This window comes from Vicugna pacos, unplaced genomic scaffold (assembly GCF_048564905.1).
Source record: "Vicugna pacos unplaced genomic scaffold, VicPac4 scaffold_204, whole genome shotgun sequence".
In the NCBI taxonomy this organism is placed as follows: Eukaryota; Metazoa; Chordata; class Mammalia; order Artiodactyla; family Camelidae; genus Vicugna; species Vicugna pacos.
Genome location: NW_027328883.1, coordinates 109,338 through 127,443, shown reverse-complemented (window position 1 = coordinate 127,443; position 18,106 = coordinate 109,338). Strand labels below are relative to the sequence as shown.

Here is an 18,106-nt window from a genome sequence, read left to right as displayed (position 1 = left end):
GGGTCCAAGGGGAGCAAACTGAGGTGGGCAGAGGGAGGGGCCCAGGCCCAGCCTGGAGCCCAGGTGGGGAGCAGAGGGAGGGCTGAGGGACCCCCGGGGAATCCATCTCAGCCCCTGGCGTCCACGGTCCTGGGAAGCCCTGGGCTTGGTGGCCTGATGTGAGTCCACAGACTCCCCTGGGGGTCTCTGGGCAGTGAGGGCCTTGGTGTGAGGGTGTGGGCTCGGGTCAACAAGGGGGCGTCCCAGGAACCGCCAGGGCTGAAGCTGAGGACCCTGACGGAGGACAGAAGTGGCCAAACAGATCCCGCCCCTGCTGTCAGCCCTGGGAGGGCCTGCGTGTGATGAGCACTCGTGGGGCCCTGACTTCCTGACATCCGGGTCTCGGAGGGACTGGGGTCCTGGGATGAGGGGCGGGGCCTCGGGTGGCCAGAGGGGAGACCACATGCCGCCTGAGTCAAGGTGAGGACCCCGAGGGAGAACGGAGGATTCCTGCACCCCGGGACAGTGTTGGGGCTTGGAGGCCTTGGGGCAGGGTGAGCACCGGCGGCATTTCCTGCCATCCGGGCCTCAGAGGGACTGGGGTCCTGGGATGAGGGGCGGGGCCTCGGGTGGCCAGAGGGGAGACCACATGCCGCCTGAGTCAAAGTGAGGACCCCGAGGGACAACGGAGGATTCCTGCACCCGGGGACAGTGTTGGACATTGGAGGCCTTGGGGCAGGGTGAGCACCGGCGGCATTTCCTGACACCCGGGCCTCAGAGGGACTGGGGTCCTGGGGTGAGGGGCGGGGCCTCGGGTGGCCAGAGGCTAGACGACATGACGCCTAAGTGACGACCCTGAGGGAGAACTGAGGGCTCCCGGAACCCGGAAAAGAGGCCATCCCACAGACAGGGAACCTTGCTAGCAGCTGTCCGGAGGCCCGAGGGCAGGACGGGCCCACGTGTTGTGTCCTGACTGCGGCACCCTGGTCTCAGAGAGACCGGGGACTTAGTGTGAGATGGGGGGTGGGGGGACCCTCAGATCTGCAGAGGAGAGAATCCAAGGTCCCACTGGGAGTGAAGCTGATGACTGTGAGCGAGCAGTGAGGACCCTGGACCCCAAAACACAGTCGGTCCTGGGAGGCCACAGGTCGGAACAAGCACAGGCGGCATTTCCTGCCATCCGGGTCTCGGAGGGACTGGGGTCCTGGGATGAGGGGCGTGGCTTCGGGGGTTCCAAGGGGAGGCTACATGCCGCCTGAGTCAAAGTGAGGACCCCGAGGGAGAACGGAGGATTCCTGCACCCCGGGACAGTGTTGGGGCTTGGAGGCCTTGGGGCAGGGTGAGCACCGGCGGCATTTCCTGCCATCCGGGCCTCAGAGGGACTGGGGTCCTGGGATGAGGGGCGGGGCCTCGGGGGTTCCAAGGGGAGGCTACATGCCGCCTGAGTCAAAGTGAGGACCCTGAAGGAGGAAGGAGGGGCCCCTGAACCCAGAAAAGTGGCCACCCCACAGAAAGGCGCCCTTGCTTTCAGCCGTCCGGCGGCCCGAGGGGAGGACAGGCCCACGTGGTTTGTCCTGACTTCCGCATCCGAGTCTCAGACAGACTGGGGACATAGTGAAAGGGCGGGGGCCTCAGGTCTGCGGAGGAGAGAATCTCAGGGCCGCCTGGGAGTGAAGGTGCCGACCGCGAGTTAGCATTCAGGGACCCTGGACCCCAGAACAGAGCCAGTCCTGGGAGACCATGGGGCGGGAGGACCTCGGGCAGCAGTTCCCGAAATGCGGGTCTCGGAAGGACTGGCGTCCCGGAATGATGGGCGGGGCCTCAGGTGGGCTGAGGGGGGAATCTCAGCTCCTGCCAGGAGTCAAGGGGAGGACCCTGAGGGAGGAGTGAGGGGACCAGAAACCCCAGAACAGAGGGGACGCAACCGATCCTGCCCCTGCTGTCAGCCCTGGGAGGCCCCCAGGCGGGATGAGCACACGTGGTGTGTCCTGACTTCCGCATCCAGGGCTCAGAGAGACCGGGGACTTACTATCAGGACGGGGCCCTCAGGTGGTTGGAGCGCAGAATCCCAGGTCCCGCTTGGAGTCACGGTGAGGACCCTGAGTTAGCGCGGAGAGGACCTCCCACCCTAGAAGAGTGGGAACCTGCCAGAGCCCAGGCCTGCTGCCAGCACGCGGGTCCAGGGCTGTGCCACAGTGTAGACCCCAGGTCTCCCCTCCTTTCTCTCCCAGGGGCTCCAGACACCGGGAGGTGAAGGCCTAGGTCTGAGACACGTGTCCTCGGGTCACAGAGCACAGGAGGCCGGCAGTGTCAGGACTGAAGGTGAGGTGTGGGCCCTGAGTGTGTGCCCGGGGGCTCCTGGAACAGAGGGGACCCCACGACGCCAACGTCCACTCCACCCACCCCCTGTCGCCCCCAAAGCCTCGGGCTGTGCCGGCTGCACCCTGAGGAGCTGCCTTACTTCCCCCGTCAGGTTCACAGACGACCGTCCACCAGGAGGAGAGCCCCTGTGAGGCCGAGGGCACCCCTGGAGAGGAGACCTGTAAGTGGCCTTTGTCAGAGCCCCCCAGGGTGGGTTTCTCAGCCCGGGCCGCTGACACTCCCTTTCTTCCCCAGGCCCGTGGGTCCCCATCTGTCACCCCTGGCCTCGCTCCTCTCAGCTGCCCGACACCACTCACCGTGCCTCCCGTTCAGATGCGTGACCTCCACCACACTGAAGCCGACTTTCAGGACCCAAGAGAGGCTGAGGATTCCATGGATGAGCAGGACATTTGGGTGGAGGAGGAGGAGGAGGACGAGGAGGAGGAGGACGAGGAGGAGGAGGAGGAGGAGGAAGGCGGCACATCCCCGTTGTCTCCCTCCTCCTCCTCCTCGTCGTCTTCCTACTCAGTCCTGTTCCTGGGCACTGGCGAGGAGGCGGCTGATTCTGGGACACCCAGTCCCACGCAGAGCCCTCAGGGTGTCTGCCCCTCCCCCACAGCCGTGGCAGCCCCTCCATGGAGCCAGTCGGAAGACAATGGCCTCAGAAGCCAAGGTGAGGAGGGGCCCAGCTCCGGGCAGGACCCGGCAGATGCCGAGTCCCGGCTCCAAGATGCATTACATTTAATGATGGCTGAACTGATGGGCTTCCTGCTCCACAAGTACCGCACAAAGCAGCCGACCTCAAAAGAGGAAATGCTGAATGCGGTCCTCAGAGATGACCAGGACCACTTCCCTGTGGTCTTGAGCCAAGCCTCTGAGTGTCTGCAGCTGGTCTTTGGGGTGGATGTGAAGGAGGTGGACCCCAGGGAGCACTTGTATGTCCTGGTCCCCACCCTGGGCCTCACCTACGATGGCATGCAGGACGACGGGCAGAGCATGCCCAACACTGGCCTCCTGGTGATACTTCTGGGTGTGATTGTCCTGGAGGGCGACTTTGCTCCTGAGGAGGCAGTCTGGCGAGCACTTAGCAAGATGGGGCTGTGTGCTGGGAGGGAGCACTTCATCTACGGGGAGCCCAGGGAACTCATCACCAACGTGTGGGTGCAGGAGGGGTACGTGGAGTACCGGCAGGTGGCCAACAGCGATCCCGCTCGCTACGAGTTCCTGTGGGGTCCCCGGGCCTACACGGAGACCAGCAAGCTGCAAGTCCTGGAACATTTCCTCAGGGTCAATAGAAGGGGTCCCAGTTCTTTCCCATCCCTGTCTGAAGAGCGAGTGAGTGATGAGGAAGAGGGGGCCTGAGGCAGACTTGCAGCTGGGCTCCTTCTAGGCCCCTGTCCGGCAGCTTCTCCCGCCGGGCAGGAAGTGAGGCTGACTCTTCACTGTGTGTCTGAAGAGCAAGCAGTCAGCCTTTTACGTAGTGAGGGCCAGGGCCGGTGGAGGGAAACACGGTGTACAGCATCTCTGGGCTCCTGTTCTCTACAATGATATGGAAATTCATCTTCATTTCCCTTAGTGATGCTTCAGATGTTATTCCTTTTAATAAATATCAATATACTTTATTTTATTATACAGGTTTTTTAAAGATTACATTTCATTTACAGTTCTGAGAATATATTGGTTATATACCCCTTGTTGTGCACCCAATGAACCTGGTTGTGAACCTTCCTTCCACCCAATAGTTTGGACCTCCCGCTCCCTCACCCCTATATTGCCCCTCCCCCCTCCCCCCTGGTAATCACTAGTTTGTTCTCTATGAGTCTGCTTCTTTGTTATAGTCACTAGTTTGTTGTATTTTTTAGAGTCCACGTATAAACTGATATCATACAGTATTTGTCTTTCTCTGTCTGATTTATTTCACTTAGCATAATGTCCTCCAAGTCCATCCATGTTGCTGCAAACGGCAAAATTTTGTTTTTTATGGCTGACTAGTATTCCATATGTGTGTGTGTGTGTGTGTGTGTGTATCCATTCATCTGCTGATGGACATTTAGGTTCCTTCCACATCTTGGCAATTGTAGATAACGCTGCTATGAATATTGGGTGCGTGTATCTTTTCAAATTAGTATCTTTTTTTTTTTGAGATATATACCCAGGAATGGAATTGCTGGGTCACTTGGTGGTTCTATTTTTAGTTTTGTGAGAAACGGCATACTGTTTTCCACAATGGCCACACCAATTCACATCCGCACCAACAGTGTAGGAGGGATCCCTTTTCTCCACATCTTCGCCAACATTTGCTCTTCGCGTTCTTTTTGAAGGTAGCCATTCTGACAGGTATGAGGTGATATCTCATTGTGGTTTTGGTTTGCATTTCCCAGATGATTAGTTATACTGAGCATCTTTTCACGTGCCTGCAGGCCACCTGCATTTCCTCTTTGGACAGATGTCTATTCTGTTGTTCTGCCCGTTTTTAGTTGGGTCATTTGTCTTTTTGATGTTGAATTGTATGAGCTGTTTATATATGGTGGTTATTGCTCCCTTGTCAGTTGTATCATTTGCAAATATTTTCTCCCCTTCAGTAGGTTGTTTTTTTTTATTTAGTCAGTGGATTCCTTTGCTGTGCAGAAGCTTTTAAGTATAATTAGGTCCCCGCTGTTTATTTTTCCTTTTATTTCCTTTGTTTTAGGAGATGGATCGAAAACGTTATTGCTGTAATTTACGTCAGAGAGGGTTCTGCCTATGTTTTCCTCTAGGAGTATTATAGTATCCAGTCTTGAATGTAGATCTTTAATCTATCTTGAGTTTATTTTTGTGTATGGTGTTAGAGAATGTTCTAAGTTCGTTCTTTGACAGGTAGCTGTCCAGTTTTCCCAGAACCACTTATTGAAGAGACTGTCTTTTCTCCATTCAATATCCTTGCTTCCTTTGTCGTAGATTCATTGACGGTAAGTGTGTGGGTTTACTTGTCGCCTCTTTATCCTGTTCCATTGATCTGTGTGTCTGTCTGGGGCCAGTACCGCACTCTTTTGATTACTACAGCTCTGTAGTATAGTCTAAAGTCAGGGAGCATGATTCCTCCCGCTCGGTTCTTCATTCTCAAGATTGTTTTAGCTATTGGGGTTCTTTTCTTTTTCCGTACACTTTTTTAAGTTATTGGTTCTTGTTCTGAGAAAAATGCCATTGTTATTTTGACAGGGATTGCTTTGAATCTGTAGATTGCCTTGGGTAGTACGGCCACTGGGTTGTATGGTCAACAACACTGATTCTTCCAATCCAAGAACACGGTATATCTTTCCATCTGTTGGTGTCATCTTCAGCTTCTCACATCAGTGTCTTGTAGTTATTGGAGTACAGGTCTTTGGTCTCCTTAGCTAGCTTTAGTACTAGATTTTTTTATTCTCTTTGATGTGATGGTAAATGGGATTGTTTCCTTAATTTCTCTTTCTGATGCTCCTTTGTTAGTGTATAAGATGCAACAGATTTCTGTATATTAATAATAATATTTAATAAGCTTCAGTATCTTAGTTTGTGAATGATATTGATTACGCATGTATTGGTACTTATGCAGCTCAAGACTGAGTTTTGCTATTTTGTAAAACAAATTGGGAAAGCTTCCATCGTACTTCGCGATGCCAAAGTAGATAACACCGCACTGGAATAGAAATTTACTTGGAAATGTGAGAGTGATCAGCACTAAACTCGGTGGGGTCAAGAGAGAGAGAAGTAAAAGTGAAAGATAGTTAATTATTGGCTCCTTATCCCTTTTCTTCTGTCAGTCTATAAAATTATAATTATGTGTGTATAACCTGGATTTGTCTGGCTCAGTTAAGAAAGGAGGAGAAAGGCAACCTGAATCAATAGGATCCCTGCTCACCATCTCAGTTCATCCGCAGACGTACACCGAGCCTCTGCTCTCTGGAGGGCTCGGTGTTAGCAGTGGGGACACTCGGAAAAGCAGGACAGCCCACACCTAGGATAGTCTAGGAGCCGCAGTCACATCGGGAAGTTGGTGACATGTCTCCTGAGTCCCATAGGGCAAAGGAAAATAGGGCGAGGGGGTGGGGGTCCGGGAGAGAGCACCCAAGTGTAAGTGCCCAGCGCCAGGGCAGTTCAGGGCTTTGGGAAGCTGGGGTGGGGGGAGGGCGGGGCTCCTTCTGTGGGAGGTGATGGTAATGAAGCTGGGTGTTGGCGGCAGGCAGACGTGCAGACGGCACTTGTTAGTGGTGAGAGGAACGTGTCAGGTGGGAGATTGCTCTGAGAAGTCCCTCTGGGATCGTGGATACATCTCCTGGGCGAGAAGGGAAGGTGTACTTTGTTCAGGGATGCTTAGAGACCTGCTTATCCTGCCTGAGCTGCTAGAACACTCAGAATGCTCCAACTGCAGGGAGGAGTGGCGTTTAATGTGGCTCACAGTGTACTCAGTCTTGGCATATATAGTTGAAGAGGTTTGGAAACCGCCCCAAACTTGGGGTAGGATTTACTGGGGTGTGTTCTTGGAAACTGTCTGCTGGACACTTACACTGATGGGTCAGCTCCCCTCGATGGTCAGAATCCAAAGCCATAGATGAGGAATGGTCCTGGAAATCGCAGGGAGGAAACACCCACCGAGGCTGAATTCCAAACAGGGAATCCACCTCCGGCCCCCCCGACAGCCCTGGGAGAGCCCCGGGCACGGGGTCCGGATCTGACGGGCGCTGATGCCCCCTCCCTGGGGGGTGAGAGAGGTGAGGGCCTGGGTGAGGGAGGCCGGCTTCAGGTCTGCACAGGGAAGGAGCCCAGCGCTGCCAGGAGTCAAGGTGGAACCGTGTGGAGGGACACAGATCAATGGAACACGATAAATCCAGGTCGGTTCCGCTGTCAGCCCTGGGAGACCGCAGGCAGGGTGGCGGGGATCAGTGCCCCAACCCCCACCCCCGCTTCCCTCTCGGGGGTCCAGGCTGTGGAGGGGCCTGGGTCCAAGGGGAGCAAACTGAGGTGGGCAGAGGGAGGGGCCCAGGCCCAGCCTGGAGCCCAGGTGGGGAGCAGAGGGAGGGCTGAGGGACCCCCGGGGAATCCATCTCAGCCCCTGGCGTCCACGGTCCTGGGAAGCCCTGGGCTTGGTGGCCTGATGTGAGTCCACAGACTCCCCTGGGGGTCTCTGGGCAGTGAGGGCCTTGGTGTGAGGGTGTGGGCTCGGGTCAACAAGGGGGCGTCCCAGGAACCGCCAGGGCTGAAGCTGAGGACCCTGACGGAGGACAGAAGTGGCCAAACAGATCCCGCCCCTGCTGTCAGCCCTGGGAGGGCCTGCGTGTGATGAGCACTCGTGGGGCCCTGACTTCCTGACATCCGGGTCTCGGAGGGACTGGGGTCCTGGGATGAGGGGCGGGGCCTCGGGTGGCCAGAGGGGAGACCACATGCCGCCTGAGTCAAGGTGAGGACCCCGAGGGAGAACGGAGGATTCCTGCACCCCGGGACAGTGTTGGGGCTTGGAGGCCTTGGGGCAGGGTGAGCACCGGCGGCATTTCCTGCCATCCGGGCCTCAGAGGGACTGGGGTCCTGGGATGAGGGGCGGGGCCTCGGGTGGCCAGAGGGGAGACCACATGCCGCCTGAGTCAAAGTGAGGACCCCGAGGGACAACGGAGGATTCCTGCACCCGGGGACAGTGTTGGACATTGGAGGCCTTGGGGCAGGGTGAGCACCGGCGGCATTTCCTGACACCCGGGCCTCAGAGGGACTGGGGTCCTGGGGTGAGGGGCGGGGCCTCGGGTGGCCAGAGGCTAGACGACATGACGCGTAAGTGACGACCCTGAGGGAGAACTGAGGGCTCCCGGAACCCGGAAAAGAGGCCATCCCACAGACAGGGAACCTTGCTAGCAGCTGTCCGGAGGCCCGAGGGCAGGACGGGCCCACGTGTTGTGTCCTGACTGCGGCACCCTGGTCTCAGAGAGACCGGGGACTTAGTGTGAGATGGGGGGTGGGGGGACCCTCAGATCTGCAGAGGAGAGAATCCAAGGTCCCACTGGGAGTGAAGCTGATGACTGTGAGCGAGCAGTGAGGACCCTGGACCCCAAAACACAGTCGGTCCTGGGAGGCCACAGGTCGGAACAAGCACAGGCGGCATTTCCTGCCATCCGGGTCTCGGAGGGACTGGGGTCCTGGGATGAGGGGCGTGGCTTCGGGGGTTCCAAGGGGAGGCTACATGCCGCCTGAGTCAAAGTGAGGACCCCGAGGGAGAACGGAGGATTCCTGCACCCCGGGACAGTGTTGGGGCTTGGAGGCCTTGGGGCAGGTTGAGCACCGGCGGCATTTCCTGCCATCCGGGCCTCAGAGGGACTGGGGTCCTGGGATGAGGGGCGGGGCCTCGGGGGTTCCAAGGGGAGGCTACATGCCGCCTGAGTCAAAGTGAGGACCCTGAAGGAGGAAGGAGGGGCCCCTGAACCCAGAAAAGTGGCCACCCCACAGAAAGGCGCCCTTGCTTTCAGCCGTCCGGCGGCCCGAGGGGAGGACAGGCCCACGTGGTTTGTCCTGACTTCGGCATCCCAGTCTCAGACAGACTGGGGACATAGTGAAAGGGCGGGGGCCTCAGGTCTGCGGAGGAGAGAATCTCAGGGCCGCCTGGGAGTGAAGGTGCCGACCGCGAGTTAGCATTCAGGGACCCTGGACCCCAGAACAGAGCCAGTCCTGGGAGACCATGGGGCGGGAGGACCTCGGGCAGCAGTTCCTGAAATGCGGGTCTCGGAAGGACTGGCGTCCCGGAATGACGGGCGGGGCCTCAGGTGGGCTGAGGGGGGAATCTCAGCTCCTGCCAGGAGTCAAGGGGAGGACCCTGAGGGAGGAGTGAGGGGACCAGAAACCCCAGAACAGAGGGGACGCAACCGATCCTGCCCCTGCTGTCAGCCCTGGGAGGCCCCCAGGCGGGATGAGCACACGTGGTGTGTCCTGACTTCCGCATCCAGGGCTCAGAGAGACCGGGGACTTACTATCAGGATGGGGCCCTCAGGTGGTTGGAGCGCAGAATCCCAGGTCCCGCTTGGAGTCACGGTGAGGACCCTGAGTTAGCGCGGAGAGGACCTCCCACCCTAGAAGAGTGGGAACCTGCCAGAGCCCAGGCCTGCTGCCAGCACGCGGGTCCAGGGCTGTGCCACAGTGTAGACCCCAGGTCTCCCCTCCTTTCTCTCCCAGGGGCTCCAGACACCGGGAGGTGAAGGCCTAGGTCTGAGACACGTGTCCTCGGGTCACAGAGCACAGGAGGCCGGCAGTGTCAGGACTGAAGGTGAGGTGTGGGCCCTGAGTGTGTGCCCGGGGGCTCCTGGAACAGAGGGGACCCCACGACGCCAACGTCCACTCCACCCACCCCCTGTCGCCCCCAAAGCCTCGGGCTGTGCCGGCTGCACCCTGAGGAGCTGCCTTACTTCCCCCGTCAGGTTCACAGACGACCGTCCACCAGGAGGAGAGCCCCTGTGAGGCCGAGGGCACCCCTGGAGAGGAGACCTGTAAGTGGCCTTTGTCAGAGCCCCCCAGGGTGGGTTTCTCAGCCCGGGCCGCTGACACTCCCTTTCTTCCCCAGGCCCGTGGGTCCCCATCTGTCACCCCTGGCCTCGCTCCTCTCAGCTGCCCGACACCACTCACCGTGCCTCCCGTTCAGATGCGTGACCTCCACCACACTGAAGCCGACTTTAAGGACCCAAGAGCGGCTGAGGATTCCATGGATGAGCAGGACATTTGGGTGGAGGAGGAGGAGGAGGACGAGGAGGAGGAGGACGAGGAGGAGGAGGAGGAGGAGGAAGGCGGCACATCCCCGTTGTCTCCCTCCTCCTCCTCCTCGTCGTCTTCCTACTCAGTCCTGTTCCTGGGCACTGGCGAGGAGGCGGCTGATTCTGGGACACCCAGTCCCACGCAGAGCCCTCAGGGTGTCTGCCCCTCCCCCACAGCCGTGGCAGCCCCTCCATGGAGCCAGTCGGAAGACAATGGCCTCAGAAGCCAAGGTGAGGAGGGGCCCAGCTCCGGGCAGGACCCGGCAGATGCCGAGTCCCGGCTCCAAGATGCATTACATTTAATGATGGCTGAACTGATGGGCTTCCTGCTCCACAAGTACCGCACAAAGCAGCCGACCTCAAAAGAGGAAATGCTGAATGCGGTCCTCAGAGATGACCAGGACCACTTCCCTGTGGTCTTGAGCCAAGCCTCTGAGTGTCTGCAGCTGGTCTTTGGGGTGGATGTGAAGGAGGTGGCCCCCAGGGAGCACTTGTATGTCCTGGTCCCCACCCTGGGCCTCACCTACGATGGCATGCAGGACGACGGGCAGAGCATGCCCAACACTGGCCTCCTGGTGATACTTCTGGGTGTGATTGTCCTGGAGGGCGACTTTGCTCCTGAGGAGGCAGTCTGGCGAGCACTTAGCAAGATGGGGCTGTGTGCTGGGAGGGAGCACTTCATCTACGGGGAGCCCAGGGAACTCATCACCAACGTGTGGGTGCAGGAGGGGTACGTGGAGTACCGGCAGGTGGCCAACAGCGATCCCGCTCGCTACGAGTTCCTGTGGGGTCCCCGGGCCTACACGGAGACCAGCAAGCTGCAAGTCCTGGAACATTTCCTCAGGGTCAATAGAAGGGGTCCCAGTTCTTTCCCATCCCTGTCTGAAGAGCGAGTGAGTGATGAGGAAGAGGGGGCCTGAGGCAGACTTGCAGCTGGGCTCCTTCTAGGCCCCTGTCCGGCAGCTTCTCCCGCCGGGCAGGAAGTGAGGCTGACTCTTCACTGTGTGTCTGAAGAGCAAGCAGTCAGCCTTTTACGTAGTGAGGGCCAGGGCCGGTGGGGGGGAACACGGTGTACAGCATCTCTGGGCTCCTGTTCTCTACAATGATATGGAAATTCATCTTCATTTCCCTTAGTGATGCTTCAGATGTTATTCCTTTTAATAAATATCAATATACTTTATTTTATTATACAGGTTTTTTAAAGATTACATTTCATTTACAGTTCTGAGAATATATTGGTTATATACCCCTTGTTGTGCACCCAATGAACCTGGTTGTGAACCTTCCTTCCACCCAATAGTTTGGACCTCCCGCTCCCTCACCCCTATATTGCCCCTCCCCCCTCCCCCCTGGTAATCACTAGTTTGTTCTCTATGAGTCTGCTTCTTTGTTATAGTCACTAGTTTGTTGTATTTTTTAGAGTCCACGTATAAACTGATATCATACAGTATTTGTCTTTCTCTGTCTGATTTATTTCACTTAGCATAATGTCCTCCAAGTCCATCCATGTTGCTGCAAACGGCAAAATTTTGTTTTTTATGGCTGACTAGTATTCCATATGTGTGTGTGTGTGTGTGTGTGTGTATCCATTCATCTGCTGATGGACATTTAGGTTCCTTCCACATCTTGGCAATTGTAGATAACGCTGCTATGAATATTGGGTGCGTGTATCTTTTCAAATTAGTATCTTTTTTTTTTTGAGATATATACCCAGGAATGGAATTGCTGGGTCACTTGGTGGTTCTATTTTTAGTTTTGTGAGAAACGGCATACTGTTTTCCACAATGGCCACACCAATTCACATCCGCACCAACAGTGTAGGAGGGATCCCTTTTCTCCACATCTTCGCCAACATTTGCTCTTCGCGTTCTTTTTGAAGGTAGCCATTCTGACAGGTATGAGGTGATATCTCATTGTGGTTTTGGTTTGCATTTCCCAGATGATTAGTTATACTGAGCATCTTTTCACGTGCCTGCAGGCCACCTGCATTTCCTCTTTGGACAGATGTCTATTCTGTTGTTCTGCCCGTTTTTAGTTGGGTCATTTGTCTTTTTGATGTTGAATTGTATGAGCTGTTTATATATGGTGGTTATTGCTCCCTTGTCAGTTGTATCATTTGCAAATATTTTCTCCCCTTCAGTAGGTTGTTTTTTTTTATTTAGTCAGTGGATTCCTTTGCTGTGCAGAAGCTTTTAAGTATAATTAGGTCCCCGCTGTTTATTTTTCCTTTTATTTCCTTTGTTTTAGGAGATGGATCGAAAACGTTATTGCTGTAATTTACGTCAGAGAGGGTTCTGCCTATGTTTTCCTCTAGGAGTATTATAGTATCCAGTCTTGAATGTAGATCTTTAATCTATCTTGAGTTTATTTTTGTGTATGGTGTTAGAGAATGTTCTAAGTTCGTTCTTTGACAGGTAGCTGTCCAGTTTTCCCAGAACCACTTATTGAAGAGACTGTCTTTTCTCCATTCAATATCCTTGCTTCCTTTGTCGTAGATTCATTGACGGTAAGTGTGTGGGTTTACTTGTCGCCTCTTTATCCTGTTCCATTGATCTGTGTGTCTGTCTGGGGCCAGTACCGCACTCTTTTGATTACTACAGCTCTGTAGTATAGTCTAAAGTCAGGGAGCATGATTCCTCCCGCTCGGTTCTTCATTCTCAAGATTGTTTTAGCTATTGGGGTTCTTTTCTTTTTCCGTACACTTTTTTAAGTTATTGGTTCTTGTTCTGAGAAAAATGCCATTGTTATTTTGACAGGGATTGCTTTGAATCTGTAGATTGCCTTGGGTAGTACGGCCACTGGGTTGTATGGTCAACAACACTGATTCTTCCAATCCAAGAACACGGTATATCTTTCCATCTGTTGGTGTCATCTTCAGCTTCTCACATCAGTGTCTTGTAGTTATTGGAGTACAGGTCTTTGGTCTCCTTAGCTAGCTTTAGTACTAGATTTTTTTATTCTCTTTGATGTGATGGTAAATGGGATTGTTTCCTTAATTTCTCTTTCTGATGCTCCTTTGTTAGTGTATAAGATGCAACAGATTTCTGTATATTAATAATAATATTTAATAAGCTTCAGTATCTTAGTTTGTGAATGATATTGATTACGCATGTATTGGTACTTATGCAGCTCAAGACTGAGTTTTGCTATTTTGTAAAACAAATTGGGAAAGCTTCCATCGTACTTCGCGATGCCAAAGTAGATAACACCGCACTGGAATAGAAATTTACTTGGAAATGTGAGAGTGATCAGCACTAAACTCGGTGGGGTCAAGAGAGAGAGAAGTAAAAGTGAAAGATAGTTAATTATTGGCTCCTTATCCCTTTTCTTCTGTCAGTCTATAAAATTATAATTATGTGTGTATAACCTGGATTTGTCTGGCTCAGTTAAGAAAGGAGGAGAAAGGCAACCTGAATCAATAGGATCCCTGCTCACCATCTCAGTTCATCCGCAGACGTACACCGAGCCTCTGCTCTCTGGAGGGCTCGGTGTTAGCAGTGGGGACACTCGGAAAAGCAGGACAGCCCACACCTAGGATAGTCTAGGAGCCGCAGTCACATCGGGAAGTTGGTGACATGTCTCCTGAGTCCCATAGGGCAAAGGAAAATAGGGCGAGGGGGTGGGGGTCCGGGAGAGAGCACCCAAGTGTAAGTGCCCAGCGCCAGGGCAGTTCAGGGCTTTGGGAAGCTGGGGTGGGGGGAGGGCGGGGCTCCTTCTGTGGGAGGTGATGGTAATGAAGCTGGGTGTTGGCGGCAGGCAGACGTGCAGACGGCACTTGTTAGTGGTGAGAGGAACGTGTCAGGTGGGAGATTGCTCTGAGAAGTCCCTCTGGGATCGTGGATACATCTCCTGGGCGAGAAGGGAAGGTGTACTTTGTTCAGGGATGCTTAGAGACCTGCTTATCCTGCCTGAGCTGCTAGAACACTCAGAATGCTCCAACTGCAGGGAGGAGTGGCGTTTAATGTGGCTCACAGTGTACTCAGTCTTGGCATATATAGTTGAAGAGGTTTGGAAACCGCCCCAAACTTGGGGTAGGATTTACTGGGGTGTGTTCTTGGAAACTGTCTGCTGGACACTTACACTGATGGGTCAGCTCCCCTCGATGGTCAGAATCCAAAGCCATAGATGAGGAATGGTCCTGGAAATCGCAGGGAGGAAACACCCACCGAGGCTGAATTCCAAACAGGGAATCCACCTCCGGCCCCCCCGACAGCCCTGGGAGAGCCCCGGGCACGGGGTCCGGATCTGACGGGCGCTGATGCCCCCTCCCTGGGGGGTGAGAGAGGTGAGGGCCTGGGTGAGGGAGGCCGGCTTCAGGTCTGCACAGGGAAGGAGCCCAGCGCTGCCAGGAGTCAAGGTGGAACCGTGTGGAGGGACACAGATCAATGGAACACGATAAATCCAGGTCGGTTCCGCTGTCAGCCCTGGGAGACCGCAGGCAGGGTGGCGGGGATCAGTGCCCCAACCCCCACCCCCGCTTCCCTCTCGGGGGTCCAGGCTGTGGAGGGGCCTGGGTCCAAGGGGAGCAAACTGAGGTGGGCAGAGGGAGGGGCCCAGGCCCAGCCTGGAGCCCAGGTGGGGAGCAGAGGGAGGGCTGAGGGACCCCCGGGGAATCCATCTCAGCCCCTGGCGTCCACGGTCCTGGGAAGCCCTGGGCTTGGTGGCCTGATGTGAGTCCACAGACTCCCCTGGGGGTCTCTGGGCAGTGAGGGCCTTGGTGTGAGGGTGTGGGCTCGGGTCAACAAGGGGGCGTCCCAGGAACCGCCAGGGCTGAAGCTGAGGACCCTGACGGAGGACAGAAGTGGCCAAACAGATCCCGCCCCTGCTGTCAGCCCTGGGAGGGCCTGCGTGTGATGAGCACTCGTGGGGCCCTGACTTCCTGACATCCGGGTCTCGGAGGGACTGGGGTCCTGGGATGAGGGGCGGGGCCTCGGGTGGCCAGAGGGGAGACCACATGCCGCCTGAGTCAAGGTGAGGACCCCGAGGGAGAACGGAGGATTCCTGCACCCGGGGACAGTGTTGGACATTGGAGGCCTTGGGGCAGGGTGAGCACCGGCGGCATTTCCTGACACCCGGGTCTCCGAGGGACTGGGGTCCTGGGGTGAGGGGCGGGGCCTCGGGTGGCCAGAGGCTAGACGACATGACGCCTAAGTGACGACCCTGAGGGAGAACTGAGGGCTCCCGGAACCCGGAAAAGAGGCCATCCCACAGACAGGGAACCTTGCTAGCAGCTGTCCGGAGGCCCGAGGGCAGGACTGGCCCACGTGTCGTGTCCTGACTGCGGCACCCTGGTCTCAGAGAGACCGGGGACTTAGTGTGAGATGGGGGGTGGGGGGACCCTCAGATCTGCAGAGGAGAGAATCCAAGGTCCCACTGGGAGTGAAGCTGATGACTGTGAGCGAGCAGTGAGGACCCTGGACCCCAAAACACAGTCGGTCCTGGGAGGCCACAGGTCGGAACAAGCACAGGCGTCATTTCCTGCCATCCGGGTCTCGGAGGGACTGGGGTCCTGGGATGAGGGGCGTGGCTTCGGGGGTTCCAAGGGGAGGCTACATGCCGCCTGAGTCAAAGTGAGGACCCCGAGGGAGAACGGAGGATTCCTGCACCCCGGGACAGTGTTGGGGCTTGGAGGCCTTGGGGCAGGGTGAGCACCGGCGGCATTTCCTGCCATCCGGGCCTCAGAGGGACTGGGGTCCTGGGATGAGGGGCGGGGCCTCGGGTGGCCAGAGGGGAGACCACATGCCGCCTGAGTCAAGGTGAGGACCCCGAGGGAGAACGCAGGGTTCCTGCACCCCGGGACAGTGTTGGACCTTGGAGGCCACAGGGCAGGGTGACCACCGGCGGCATTTCCTCACACCCGGGTCTCTGAGGGACTGGGGTCCTGGGGTGAGGGGCGGGGCTTCGGGGGTTCCAAGGGGAGGCTACATGCTTCCTGAGTCAAAGTGAGGACCCCGAGGGAGAACGGAGGATTCCTGCACCCCGGGACAGTGTGGGGCCTTGGAGGCCTTGGGGCAGGGTGAGCACCGGCGGCATTTCTTGCCATCCGGGCCTCAGAGGGACTGGGGTCCTGGGATGAGGGGCGGGGCCTCGGGGATTCCAAGGGGAGGCTACATGCCGCCTGAGTCACTCACACTCCTAATTTGTCCCTCACTGCTTCCCTTTCCCCTTTTGGTAACCAGAAGCTTGCTTTGTATATCTGTGAGTCTCCTTCTGTTTTGTATATACTTTTTGTTTCTGGATAGTGCTTTGTGATGTCTAAGCCCCTCCAGTGCTACCATTGGCTGGGGGAGAGCCTTGCTGACCAAACAAAGCTGAAGGGTGTGGCCTCTATCCTGGGGAGGGGCATATATAGGGGGTCTAGGAGGCCTGCAGTAAACCACTGGGAAGCACTGTCATGGTGAAGGTGACTAGGAAACCACAAGCACTGGGCACAGTTGTGGAACAACCTACCCTAAAGCACCAAAAGGAGGAAGAAGAGGAAGTCCACTTGGCAACACCAGTCCAGAGGCAGTGCGAAGGTGAGATGACCGCACCCATGCTCCACCACTTCTTCCACACTGACTACCCTCCCACAAGACCCCTACCCCATCCTCACCTGGCACAAACCCCCTCCTGAGACCGAATTCCTTTTCCTGAATCCCCTGTTCCCCTCCACCTCCACCCTCTCCCCCCCCCGCCCCGCCCCGAATCAACGCCCTGCTCAGCCTGTTACCTTTCCAGGTGGCCCAGACAACCATGAGGATAAAAAGGTCCTTTCAAAGGAGTTCGAGAAGAAAAGCCTTTCCAAAAACCCCAAGTCCTTCAAGAAAACTTAAGAAAGCTAGAGGGTCAAAACGATGTGGCCATTATCACAGACAGAATGAGGAACTGAATCAAAATGAGCCAAAGCAGGCCCAAGAGAGCGTGGAGATCTCCACCACTTTGAGTGATGACCTGAGCAGCCAGCTAACTTCAGAACAAGGCCAGAGACCTCAGGACTATCAGCCAAGTCTCTGAGGTCTGGCCGCTTGAGACATGGCTAACTGCTTAGAGACAAAACCATGCACCAACCTTGTTCAGGCATAGTGGTGATTAAAATAAAATCAACAAGTTTGAAAACTGTGCGTGTATGTATGTGTGTGTGTGTATGTGTGTGTGTGTGTGTGTATGTGTGTTCTCTAAACGTGGGAAAGGAGGGAAGGGAAGAAGCAGGTGTGTGAGGAGGGGTGGAGGTGTTTGCAGGGTAGGGGGTGGGGGTCACAGTAAGCCAGACATCGGAGAAAAAGACTGGCTCAGGACTGAGCACTGAAAACAAAACTCAACAATATGCCATGGCTTCTTGTGAACTTTCTTCAAGGGAGCCTGTAACACTTAAACCAAGCATCAAGCTGGTACTAGAATTGTTTCCATCATCTTTACTTTGAGAGCCCTCTCTGAAACAAATATATTAAAAGGAAGTGGAAAATTTTTAAGTAAAGTAAAACCCACTAACTGGGGAAAGGTTATTTTTACAACTGAGAACAGAGGTAGTGCATATCATATTCCCATATATTAGGAACACAGAGGTCATTTCTACAAGATATATAACCCTGTATTTTTAGTAATTACGGTGTTTATCACTGTTGAAGCATAGTTTGCGAGCAAAAGGAAGAAGAGAATGATCGTTTTAAGAGGAATGAAATAGAATATCACCATGATTCAACTTCCAGTTGTTCTAACAATTCACACATAATGAATTCATTTAGTCCCTAAACAGAGATTTATTGAGCACCTACCATGGTCCAGGCACTAGGTTAGGGACTAATCGAAAGATAATAATGACTGTCATTAATGAGCGGTTTGGATATTTAATCTTTACACCAATTCTGCAAGGCAGATGAGGGTTATCTTATTTTGCAGAGGAAGACACTGAGGACCAGCAAAGTTAAGTAATGTGTTCTAGATCACCTAGTGTTGAGTCTAAGTTTGTCTGACTCCAAAGCCCACACATTCCCCACTGTGCGCCATGCTGGCAAAAAGAGCAGAGAAGGACTGAGAGGTTTTCTGAGGCT

At 55.3% G+C, this 18,106-nt stretch overlaps 2 protein-coding genes and 1 long non-coding RNA gene across 9 annotated transcripts; all 3 read left to right on the top strand.

The window, feature by feature from the left end:
- Positions 1 to 432: 432 nt before the first annotated feature.
- Positions 433 to 3,958, top strand: LOC140695430 (melanoma-associated antigen 8-like). 3 transcript variants are annotated; one of them, XM_072958147.1, is made up of 4 exons: positions 433 to 459; positions 2,211 to 2,301; positions 2,453 to 2,521; positions 2,596 to 3,958. In XM_072958147.1, the coding sequence occupies exon 4, from the start codon at positions 2,674 to 2,676 to the stop codon at positions 3,700 to 3,702; it is 1,029 nt and encodes a 342-aa protein (XP_072814248.1). In that variant the 5' UTR covers positions 433 to 459; positions 2,211 to 2,301; positions 2,453 to 2,521; positions 2,596 to 2,673; the 3' UTR covers positions 3,703 to 3,958. The 3 variants fall into 3 exon arrangements, with proteins under 3 accessions (XP_072814248.1, XP_072814249.1, XP_072814247.1); XM_072958148.1 differs by lacking the exon at positions 433 to 459 and adding an exon at positions 640 to 719; XM_072958146.1 differs by lacking the exon at positions 433 to 459 and adding an exon at positions 1,174 to 1,318.
- A 3,768-nt stretch (positions 3,959 to 7,726) lies between these two features.
- Positions 7,727 to 11,222, top strand: LOC140695424 (melanoma-associated antigen 8-like). 4 transcript variants are annotated; one of them, XM_072958131.1, is made up of 4 exons: positions 7,727 to 7,753; positions 9,505 to 9,595; positions 9,747 to 9,815; positions 9,890 to 11,222. In XM_072958131.1, exon 4 carries the CDS (start codon positions 9,968 to 9,970, stop codon positions 10,994 to 10,996), a length of 1,029 nt encoding a protein of 342 aa, XP_072814232.1. In that variant the 5' UTR covers positions 7,727 to 7,753; positions 9,505 to 9,595; positions 9,747 to 9,815; positions 9,890 to 9,967; the 3' UTR covers positions 10,997 to 11,222. The 4 variants fall into 4 exon arrangements, with proteins under 4 accessions (XP_072814232.1, XP_072814235.1, XP_072814233.1 ...); XM_072958134.1 differs by lacking the exon at positions 7,727 to 7,753 and adding an exon at positions 7,934 to 8,013; XM_072958132.1 differs by lacking the exon at positions 7,727 to 7,753 and adding an exon at positions 8,867 to 9,098.
- A 4,855-nt stretch (positions 11,223 to 16,077) lies between these two features.
- On the top strand, positions 16,078 to 17,177 carry LOC140695432 (uncharacterized). Of its 2 annotated transcripts, XR_012071131.1 has the most exons (3): positions 16,078 to 16,092; positions 16,429 to 16,594; positions 16,797 to 17,177. It is a non-coding gene; the product is annotated as an uncharacterized lncRNA (long non-coding RNA). The 2 variants fall into 2 exon arrangements; XR_012071130.1 differs by lacking the exon at positions 16,078 to 16,092 and having other exon boundaries at positions 16,199 to 16,594.
- Positions 17,178 to 18,106: the final 929 nt, after the last annotated feature.